Below are 12,180 nucleotides of genomic sequence, written 5' to 3'. Positions count from 1 at the left end.
CTTATTTGCTTGTCTTGCAAACCCTCGGCCGTGATTTATTCTCAGCAGGACGGCCCTGTAATACAGAGATCAATAGGGTTGCAGTGTTTGATTTGTTAGCAGTATATAAGGCTCGTACTGCTCAGTTTTATTTTACTGGTGTTCGAGGTTTTGATGGTATTAGAATAAAGACACGCCGGTGCGCTGGTCATTGATCGCTTTGTTTTAAGACCCCGCTAGTAATTGAGTTTTCTCTGTTGTGCAGCAGCTTGTTAACCAGTGCGAGCCCCAGACATACGTCAGGCCGGGAGAACTAGGCTGTAATAGGAATCCAGTATCGCCAGGACCACAAAGGGACCGGATATTATCAGTTTATAATTCTAATTCATCTATCATCCCATAATAAACCTCTTTGTGTAGGTCACTAATGGTGGCGACTTTATTTTACGTACTAGAACTAATACAGTTATTGTTGGAATTGGAATTGCTGCTCACGTAGGACGACGTAGTCTAGAATCTCCTATGGACATTGTAGAGTAATTGGTTTAAGGTAATTTTGCTCCGGGCTGTGACCTCTGCTCAATGTTAATAGGCCTAAATAGGTGCAGTCCTGCCATCGCCGTAAATCTACATTTCGTTTCATGCCTCGGTGAAGGGTAGAATCCAGTGTAAGCTTTGCTTCCGTCTTTCAATGTCATTTTCTTCTGCACAGTAGTTGAAGCCGTATCGAATGGGGGAAAAAAATCACAAGGGTAGAAGGGAACGGGCAAAGGACCAAAGGCTTGTAGCCTGGGCAAGGAAACGGGGGCGGCCAGGCTATATGTACACGGGTTACAAGCAAACTATTCCCAGGAAAAAAAAGATGACTTCTTACTGTTCTGTGTTTCTCCATGCTCGCGTAAGCGGCCACAAAAAAATGGCCACGTGCATGTGCAGTCGGCTCTGCAGAGCCAACATGCGCATGCGTAGAAGTTTGACCCTCAGCGCCGGAAGAAGATGAGGGGAGAGGCAGTTTCAGAAGATGGAGGCGTCGCTGGAGAGTTCTCTCGCAGCATTGGGACCGCCCCCAGTGCTGCGAGAGAACTCATTTACTACCTACTACCGAAGAAAACCGGGATTTCTACTGAACAGCGGCACGGAGAAGACATCTAAAGGTAGGAGGTGTGTGGTTTGGGGGCATGTGCGTCCTTGGTGTCTTGTTCTTGTTTGGGACGTGTGGGTATGGCTCATCGGTTTTGGGCGGGTGTATGCTCCTATGTAGAAGCCTATCTGTGTCTCATGGTGAATAGACCCTCCATATAGTGGTTTATTCTTGTCCTTACTCATCTGTGGCTTCTTTTACATCACCGGCATTCAAAGCTTCCAGTGGATTGGTAGGCTTTCCTAAGATTTGCCTTAGGGACTTATTCGGACATAAAACACGTTAGCTGCAGGCGAGGTAACCGTAAACCGGCGTCTACACCTAAGTAACGGCGTAGAAAAAGTCGGGCGATCACAACAAGCTCTAGCGGGAAAAAATAATTTTATTAGTAGTCGTCTCCAGTCCCCTCTGATTGTAGGGATGATACGATGATATATTGCTGCAACCGTAACTCGCTGGCCATATAATTAAATGTCAGAAGGTTATAGCACGTCCTTGGTACAAAGTATACACCATCATGGAGTATATACTGCTTACCAACAAGGCCGAAGCCGACAGGACACAGTTCTGTATGTAAACGTGTCTGTGTGTCCATTATTGCTCAACTATAGGATCAGGTCACTGTAAGGTCATAGGGTTGTTCCGATTTTATAAACCACAATTAAAACTTTTACATGATAAATCGTTAAAGGGATCCTATCATTCAATCACTTTTTTTTCTAACCAACACGTCGGAATAATCACATACACAGCGGACTCCCAACTAATAAATAAATTAAAACATAACTTTTAATAGTGACAATTAAAAACATACACTCTCTTGTCCACACATAAATAAACTTCACTAGTTGGCTCTAATACGTTCACTCCAACTAAATGTATCTTTTGTATTCAAAATAAATAAAGCCTAAACAATGAGGCACACATCCTCTCTGGATTGCTGCATTGTGGCAATGATTTAAACCTTGGTACACATTAATCTGTATGTCCAAGTCTCTTTTTCCCTATACCACTAGCAGTTTCAAGAGTTGTGTAAACCGCTATCTGCACTCAAATACATAGAGCTAGAATTTGGGCAACAGTGTAGCTACTGGCTGATAACTTATGAAGCTAAACGGCTGAGGGGTATTGTATATACCGGTCGGCCACCCTCTAGCACTGCTTCCACTGATCCATACAGACCGATACAGATTACTTTCAGCCGTGCTGCCTACATATAAAAGCTACGGGTGCAGATCCTATTTACTAGTTCATAACTTTCCCTCTACGCGTTTCACCACCTTAGTGGATCATCAGGAGGCTAAATGATTGGCGATACAAGCGGCATTGATGTGCGGTGAAAACCGCAGTTCCCGGGGCCTTAGTGGTAGACCCCGGTACCAGTGTGGGCTCGACACTGAGCGCTGTGTGAAACGGGTCTATATAGTCCTCCCGTCTCACAGCACGCTCCGATACCACGCCCCTAGTGTTTCCCCTGGCCAATCGCCTACTACAAAGCGGTCAGCCTCTTATCAGGGGGCGGGGTCATGTTCCGGGGCACGTGATCGGCATTCTTCGCGCATGCGCGTAAGCTGGAAGATGCGGCCGCTATCACCCCGGTATCAAGAACTTCGGGATTAAGGTAAGTATGACACATGGTCACCAATCAAAGTCCCTTTCCTGTTAATACACTGACCGATCACCAGAGACACCCTGGCAGTCGGCTCGGGTGTATCTCAGCAGAAGTCTATATCTCAGCCCAGAGTCTGAATGCAGCCATAATGGAGCAACCCTATTAACCCTTTGACAGGCATGCGCAGTCGGCTTGGCCAAAAAAAGTGATTGAATGATAGGATCCCTTTAATATGCCGCCATCTACATCTATGGAGTTTACATATCTCAACATCGGGGTAACATTGTAACTGTGTAGTACTGACCAGGCAGTACATGGGATTGGGGGTCTTTAGAGCAGGTCAGGTCTTGTCTCATCAGCAGTAGAAGGGTCAGAGAATGTCAGATGGAACAAAGAGAATTCGAGAAGAAATGGGAAGCACAAGAGAAGTCGGATTAGAGTTGTATAGAGGAGGATGTACAAGGGAGGGTGTCTGTAAATTACAGAAGGAATGGAGGATTCACCAGGGCTTTATGATTTGGGGTACGGATTCTAAACTGATAATGGAGTGATGGCCAAAGGGGGGAGGGGGTGGTATAAGAGAAATAGGAGGTCGTTGGAGTTCAGTTACTGTATATGGCCTGTCTCATAGACTGGAGCGATTTTGGCACAATACCCACCAAGCGACCAAAGACCCCCATGTAGCCCTGTGACATGGCTCGTAATGTAAGTGAATGGAGTTGCATCGTGACAATGAGAATACCACTCAGGCTGGGCCTACACAGCAACTATGTCCGCAGTTGTCATTGGATGACCGATGTGGGTGAATGAAGTCACATGGCAACCCCTCGGGGGCTCAGACTTCTGGTAGCAATTATTTGTGTCACTGTGACTCTCGGTCGTGGCAACATCAGGGTCAAATGCAACCCCAGTCATTACCATTACAGTCTTTGGCCATGGCCAAAATCGCAATATAGCCCCTTACCATGAACAGTAAATGATCAGTGGTCACCCCCTCCCTTTATTTGTTTTTAACCCTTTAGTTGCTTGGCAGAGCCCATGTGTTGGATTATTAACCTCGCAGTCACTTTCCTCTAGACTTCGGCTACTTGTCATTTTACCCACTTGACAGTATGAAGCGTACTATAGAAGGAGATTGATAGAGACATTTTATTACCGCACGATCCTTTACAGTCAGTGATTTATTTCTCTTATTATTTCAGGTGTTTGTGACCAGAGTTTCGGCATACATGTAGCAGAGCTGGCTAACTTCCCAAAGCACGTGATCGAAAATGCCAAAGCCAAGGCCTTGGAGCTTGAGGAATTCCAATTTGTTGGAAGCGGCGGAGACATCGAGGATGAACCGGCCTGTAAGAAACGTTACAGAGAGAAAGAGGTTTGTGACGTCTCTTAAAATTTTCAGTAGTCCTTGATAGCAGCAAGTACATCTTTAACTATGGAAGTTACATATAGGATTTATATTTTGCAATGGTCAGAAATTTCTTGCAAAGTTCTTCCCAATAGTCCGGTTCCACACAATCCCGAGTCAACCGCAGACTCTGGTCCAATCACAGGTCTAATGGCTGATTTGTTTCGTGTTGTTATACTTGCAGCTGGGCCAGGACTTGTGGCTGTCATGGTGTGCGTATATCACTTGTGAAGTATGCTTTAGTATACGGGTACTCAACCACTGACTTGGGTCGGCCATTAGTTTATGGTCCGATCTGAGCAAACTTGCCTCTAATCCCAACTGGACCTGTCTGTGACCTCATTCAATCCCAGCAGTCCCTTTGGGCCCCCTCTGCATAGTAGTCATGTACTATATGGCCCCCATACAGTATGAGGCCTCCTTGGTGTCCTCCATATGGTATAATACCCCATTGGTGCCCCCACACAGCATGGAATGGGACTGAGCCTGGCCATATATTTGTCCTCCTATTTGGTGCCATTCTGCAATATAAGAAGCTGATTCTATAAGAACATGGCCGCTCATGCTTCTGGTTGTAGTTTTGTGATATCTGGTCATCCCCAGGTTGGAAACCTTATAAGGGTCTAATAAAAGGACCTTGTCTGTCTTGGCAGGAAGGTGAGAAGATCATCCAGGACTTTCTTTCTAAAGTGAAGACTCTGCCGCTCACAGAAATGTCTGAGGAAGACCTAAAACGCAAACTGAACCGGCTGAAGGCCGACGTCCTAGCCAAGAACAATGGTTTTGTCAATGAAGTTATTTCCCGTACAAAGGTGGCGTCCTGAACGTCTGCAGGAAAGTCTCCGGGTGCGGGAAGTGACGTGCGGATCTGGCTGAGGTTCCAGCCCTTTGTTATACTGTAAATTACAGGGGTGTGCGATGTGCAGCTCTACTGTGGAGGGAAATAAAGATGGTTTTGTATTTTTATGGTTTGTGACTCTCTAAATTCCTACGTTCTCTTGTATTGGGTTATGAAAAAGCCGCATAGCCGGCAAACCTGGATGTTAAAGGGATGGTATAAGATCAGACAAACATGGCGGCTGTCTTCAAGAAATTCTACCCAATTCCTTTAAGAGTGGAAGAAATCGAATCAGTCTACATTGTATTCTTACATGAAGCTGGTTATCAAGATTGGTAAAAACTAGAGATGAGCGAGTGCTATTCGAAACGCCCGTTTCAAATAGCACGCACCCATAGGAATGAATGGAGACTTTGCCAGCTGCTTTAACCCCCTGCGCGTCGGCTCTGTCCATTCATTCCTATGGGTGCGTGCTATTCGAAACGCTCATCTCTAGTAAAAACCAACACAGGCCCAAAACCAGGAAAGGGGGTGAGTACTGTATAATTAAAGGGTGGAATGGGGCTAAGCTATAAACAGGCCACGTGGCAAATGAACTTGAGGTCACTTTTCTGTGAATCCAGAACCAGCGTTTACCCAACTGAGCAGCTGAGGTACTGAGGATACGTCATCCATACGCAACTCCTGGAAGAAATGCCCTTTAAAAGGCACAATACAAGTCTTCAGACTGAGCGCCCATGTCAAGGAGCAAGTGTTGTATCAGGTAGAGGCATTCTTTAAAGCTTTTGACAATCTTTGTAGTTCTTCTCCTCCTCCATCTTCTATTCAGTGTCGACAAGTCTTGAAGACTTCTTCTCGCCTCTGGAGTCTCTGCACCTTCGCTTTTACAGCACCTTCTTCCCTCCATGACAGCTACAATGTCCCGTCTCCATATGTGACATTCTAGTTGAGAAACGTGTGATGTTTCCAACCACGTCAGACCCGGTAAAAGCTCCATTACATGATCCAACACTGCCATGTGCACAGCCAACAAAACGGCATGTTCAGGGCTTGTTTAGCTCCATTTATGTGGTGCAAGTATCGGGACTGTATTGTCCCAAAAGAACATTCATCCCCCAAACAGTTTTATGACTGTCGACTGCACATCCCTGGTCACACAGAGCAACATTTAGATGGCAATTGGTCATCTTTTATACTGAATAATAGTCAGCCAATAACCAGTGAGACCTTGCTTAACAGCTGATCAGGAGTTTATGTACCCCAAGGTCAATGTTTGCAAAAATGAACTTTTTTGCATGCTCTGGTTTCCCATGGTCTACCCCTGTAATACGGCCTTAAAGGGGTTTTCCTATCTCAGGGTTTCACCTGCTCTCCTGTCTCCCGTCTCCTCTGCTTCCAGGTTTCAGTAATACGTTGGGAGACACTGGGGACGATTTATTAGGAATGGTATTTCCTATGTCAGTCTTAATAAAGCCCCTGATTGGTACGAAGGACGCCTGAATGATTAATTGATCGGGAGCACCCGAAGGGAAACCTAACGTCCGTCAGAAAGTGGCGAAAATTTCCTATGTAACTCGTGCCAGTTTACTAGCATGAGTTCTCATAAATTTGTCGGGTCAAGATGTCGCAACCCCCGGCCTGATCCTTCACCTGACGTCTGCTGCAGTGTCGGCCCTGCCAAGTGCTCACGTTGTTGTGTCCCAGCATTTAGTGACCCCATTACACTGTTATTGGCTTTGGTGAACAGTCATCCTCATCATCCTCTATGAGCCATCTACAGATATCCAGACGTAGATCTATCATTGTCATATCTGCAGTGCAGGGAACGGCGGCTTTATCTGCTCAATGTACATTGTCATTTCTGCATAAAAATGAAAAAAGATTAGCATATGCCAGCTGTAGGCAAAGCCGGAATAAATGAGCGATTTCAAACTTTTTTTTTTTATGCTCTTGTTCCTGCGTTCTTTCAGGTTTTGCATCTAAAAACTTTTAATCTGAGCCCCCCGGAGGCGTTCCCAGCCGAATCCGGAGTCCCAGGATTCCATGCAGTCTGCTGTGACTGTAGATCTGCCAGAAGGGAGAGACTGTGCAAAAACTTACATCCTACACGTTACTGGAGGAACTTCACTCACTACTTGTTGGAGATTTGCCATATACACCTGGATGCCCACTTCACCATGTGATGTTTTAGGTGTCCTCTCCCTCCCTCACGCATTTCTCATTCTGTTTACTTGCAGATTTTTTAGGCCATTTTGAACATGTCTTAGAATCTCTGAACTTGGCGGATCTGTATAATTATGTAGGTTTTGTATTTTTGAAATTTTTGGCCATATGGAACTTTTACAAAAATTGCAACAATGTACAGCAGCAATGTGGTGCAGATCTAGGGGGCTTGTGGTGCAGAGCTAGGGGGCTTGTGGTGCAGAGCTAGGGGGCTTGTGGCGCAGAGCTAGGGGGCTTGTGGCGCAGCTCTAGGGGGCTTGTGGCGCAGCTCTAGGGGGCTTGTGGCGCAGCTCTAGGGGGCTTGTAGTGCAGCTCTAGGGGGCTTGTGACGCAGATCTAGGGGGCTTGTGATGCATGCAGAGCTATGATCCAAATGGCAGCACTGTGGTGCAGATCTAGGGGGCTTGTGATGCATGCAGAGCTATGATCCAAATGGCAGCACTGTGGTGCAGATCTAGGGGGCTTGTGGCGCAGATCTAGGGGGCTTGTGGCGCAGATCTAGGGGGCTTGTGGCGCAGATCTAGGGGGCTTGTGACGCAGATCTAGGGGGCTTGTGACGCAGATCTAGGGGGCTTGTGGCGCAGATCTAGGGGGCTTGTGACGCAGATCTAGGGGGCTTGTGACGCAGATCTAGGGGGCTTGTGACGCAGATCTAGGGGGCTTGTGACGCAGATCTAGGGGGCTTGTGGTGCAGAGCTAGGGGGCTTGTGGTGCAGAGCTAGGGGGCTTGTGGTGCAGAGCTAGGGGGCTTGTGGCGCAGATCTAGGGGGCTTGTGGCGCAGATCTAGGGGGCTTGTGGCGCAGCTCTAGGGGGCTTGTAGTGCAGATCTAGGGGCTTGTGACGCAGATCTAGAGGGCTTGTGGTGCAGATCTAGGGGGCTTGTGGCGCAGATCTAGGGGGCTTGTGGCGCAGAGCTAGGGGGCTTGTGGTGCAGATCTAGGGGGCTTGTGGTGCAGATCTAGGGGGCTTATGACGCGTTCAGAGCCATGATCCAAATGTCAGTACTGTGGTGCAGATCTATGGGTTGCATGCACAACCATGATCCAATGTGTAGGTCTTCCCGAGGACAAACCAAGAGCCCAATTGACTAGCAGGACCCTCAGGATTGTAGCCAGCTGATCGCACGAGTCCCAACATGGGATCATTATGGCATTAGGTACCCCCATTGCACTCTTCTTAGATCCTCTTCTGAAATACTTTTGGGGAGATTTTCCCTTTACAGGGAGTCTGTCATCAAAACCCAGCCCTGCAGATAGGATAGGGTCTCCTGAATCATACCGTGTTCCCTTGTGATGAAGGAGCACGCGTTCTGCCACACCCTTCATTTATGTTAGACTGCCATAGAGATAGCAGAGTGCTTTCCTCTGATTATTTGCAGTAATACCGTATAGATGAACAGAGTGGATGTATATAAGCCCTGCCGCTGCTCTATCCATTACAGGGACGTATAGGATCCCTGTTCTCATGACTGATAGGGTTCCCACCAGTTGGCCCTTACCGAACAAACACTTATCATCTATCCTGTAGATAGGTAAGTAATCATCTTTGGTAACCCCTTTAAGGAGAGGTTATTGTTTGCTATGAACTGATCCAGGAGCCGTAGTCCAGTTACCTTCCCATCTACACTATTGGTACAGTCCTGAGCTCACATCCCTTTAAAATTCAGACTGTCTCCTTGCCCCCGACCCCCGCCATTGTGCAGAGGCTGCTGTAATCCCAGTTTCCAGTACAGATACGCAGTTTGTAATCCCCTGCTTTGTCAAGGTATATAGATTACAGGTATATCTCCATCTGTCTGCAGCTGCCATTGGCAAGGAGAGAGTAAAGGGCCGCAGTCATTTGTCTCCGATTTTTTAATCCTCTTAATAAACCTATTTATTAAATTCTGGATTAGAAACTTCATTTCACGTAGCGAGTTTGATATTCTGAGAGGTTTCTATGTGGATTACTGGAGGTATTAAGAAGTGGAAATGTTTCTCTACAATGACAGCAGAGAAATGACAACCTGGATACGGAAAGACTCTGCGGTATAATCCAGGTAGTCGTCCGTGTCAGCGCTCCTGACAGTTTATCTCTCCCTGCCCTTAACCCTTGTAGTAATCACACGGCATCTACAGAAGCACAAATTGTTCTTGTTGACATGTCAGCGGCTGCGGCCTGGATTCTTGATCGTATCTCCTTAACAGCAGAGATTTTTGATTTTCGCAGCCTCGCTGGTTGAATCAACAATTGAGAAAGAAAACCGCAGAACGGGTGATGTGTATTATAGAGCCGCTATAAGCAATATGTCCTGAAGAAAGCGCATTTACCTTCTGCAGTCTTTGTGGCCTAATCTCCTATTTATAATGGTACAAGCGGCTGCGCCCCCCGGTGCGCCAAATATTAATACCGTATATAAGATGTTTATTCTATTACTGGGAAAATACCCAGGAGCAGGAAAAGATGATTCATGATGTGTCCAAAGTATATGCACAGCACAGTTCTTAGAGATGGGGGATAACTTCCATATCAATGGGAGATTGGAGATCAGGAGATTGGGGGGGAATGAACCATTGTCCTCTTAATGAATGGAGCAATGGTTGGGTAGTATGTCTACATAACGTTAATTTCAATTTTGGTGCCAGAGATGGCGGAGTGATGTACCTTGGCTGTCTCTGGAGCTTATCAGGAGGACACTACATGTATGAGAAGATAACCCGACCACAATAAGGACATCATGGCTGGTTATCAGGAGGACACTACATGTATGAGAAGATAACCCGACCACAATAAGGACATCATGGCTGGTTATCAGGAGGACACTACATGTATGAGAAGATAACCCGACCACAATAAGGACATCATGGCTGGTTATCAGGAGGACACTACATGTATGAGAAGATAACCCGACCACAATGAGGACATCATGGCTGGTTATCAGGAGGACACTCCATGTATGAGAAGATAACCCGACCACAATAAGGACATCATGGCTGGTTATCAGGAGGACACTACATGTATGAGAAGATAACCCGACCACAATAAGAACATCATGGCTGGTTATCAGGAGGACACTACATGTATGAGAAGATAACCCGACCACAATAAGAACATCATGGCTGGTTGGTTATCAGGAGGACACTACATGTATGAGAAGATAACCCGACCACAATAAGGACATCATGGCTGGTTATCAGGAGGACACTACATGTATGAGAAGATAACCCGACCACAATAAGGACATCATGGCTGGTTATCAGGAGGACACTACATGTATGAGAAGATAACCTGACCACAATAAGGACATCATGGCTGGTTATCAGGAGGACACTACATGTATGAGAAGATAACCCGACCACAATGAGGACATCATGGCTGGTTATCAGGAGGACACTCCATGTATGAGAAGATAACCCGACCACAATAAGGACATCATGGCTGGTTATCAGGAGGACACTACATGTATGAGAAGATAACCCGACCACAATAAGAACATCATGGCTGGTTATCAGGAGGACACTACATGTATGAGAAGATAACCCGACCACAATAAGAACATCATGGCTGGTTGGTTATCAGGAGGACACTACATGTATGAGAAGATAACCAGACCACAATAAGGACATCATGGCTGGTTATCAGGAGGACACTACATGTATGAGAAGATAACCTGACCACAATAAGGACATCATGGCTGGTTATCAGGAGGACACTACATGTATGAGAAGATAACCTGACCACAATAAGGACATCATGGCTGGTTATCAGGAGGACACTACATGTATGAGAAGATAACCTGACCACAATAAGGACATCATGGCTGGTTATCAGGAGGACACTACATGTATGAGAAGATAACCTGACCACAATAAAGTTTCTACGTGATATCTATTGGCAACCAATCAGGACAAAAGATGTCACCATTAAAATAGAAAAAATATGTCTAAAAAAAATTGTTTTGTCAACAGATTTAAATCTTGTTAATTTGTTCAAGAAATCCCTTTAATGAAGACTGACCAGGATCTCCAGATGGCCTAGATTTGGCCACAAGTGATCCTTTATTTGTATCGGACTATGTAGCCTAAATGGAGCAGCGTCCTGAATAAGAAAACCATCATTGTAGGCTCTTCTGACCGCCCTACAAGACATTGGGATTAGTTTACACCTCAATTTTGATACATTGATACAATAAGTCTACCTTCACATTCTACACCGAATGCACTTTATTTGCTGTGTGTACCCCTTTAAGTCAATGCTATCATTTTGCCGTTGTCACTTCTCGTCTTTCGCGTCCGAGCTGATTAATGTTCATTCATAGAATTGCGCTGAGACGCCAACTCCTAATAGGAACATTAGCTGACTCCGCATCCTTGTCTCCAACCCCGTAATATATCTTCTGGCTTCTATGAATGAGTCGCAATTTGCCCCAGAAGCGTTTTCTTGTAGTTTAGTCCGGGGTGAGACGTCTGCCACTGCTGGAGAGGAATTAGATTTAGGATATAGATTGCCCCGTACGTGTGAGATCCCGACGCTACCTGTATAAGCTTCTCTGGTGGTCTCGGGCTTTGTGTTCTGTTTACAAGAGCCTTTAGTGTTTCATAGTCTCCACTTCTTTATGGAAATTCTTAGCCATAAAAAGGGGTTAAATTGGAGAGCGAGCCCTGTTCTGGAGGATCAGAGGGGCGATCTACTGGTGTTCCTAATACTTTCCTTACATCTTCCATAAATAGTCAGCCCCATGAAAATAATGTAATGGCCTAATATATCAGAAGTATACAATGTATCCACCACCATTGTGCCTAGAGTGTTCCGTTCCATAGAACATTGCGGTATAATATGGGCACAATTTGCACTACTTATTGACTCTGCAGATGAACCAGATTCATTAACGTGTGCCATACACATAAGGGAGAATTCACATCACGTTATCGCTGTCCGGCCAATGGAGATGGTTCTATAAATAAAAAGCTCTAAAATAAATCAGAAAAATGTTAAGGTA

General features: G+C 45.8%; 1 protein-coding gene across 1 annotated transcript in view; it reads left to right on the top strand.

Annotated features, from left to right (window-relative positions):
- MSH2 (mutS homolog 2) overlaps window positions 1-5,106 on the top strand; it is a 67,445-nt gene extending 62,339 nt beyond the window's left edge. The window contains exons 15-16 of the mRNA XM_075267018.1: window positions 3,935-4,107; window positions 4,794-5,106. Coding sequence (XP_075123119.1) covers window positions 3,935-4,107; window positions 4,794-4,964 — 344 coding nt within the window. The 3' untranslated portion in view covers window positions 4,965-5,106. The remainder of the gene's footprint in view (window positions 1-3,934; window positions 4,108-4,793) is intronic.
- Window positions 5,107-12,180: the final 7,074 nt, after the last annotated feature.

Source organism: Leptodactylus fuscus, chromosome 3 (genome assembly GCF_031893055.1).
Source record: "Leptodactylus fuscus isolate aLepFus1 chromosome 3, aLepFus1.hap2, whole genome shotgun sequence".
Lineage (NCBI taxonomy): Eukaryota > Metazoa > Chordata > Amphibia > Anura > Leptodactylidae > Leptodactylus > Leptodactylus fuscus.
This window is presented reverse-complemented; position numbering and strand designations above follow the sequence as displayed.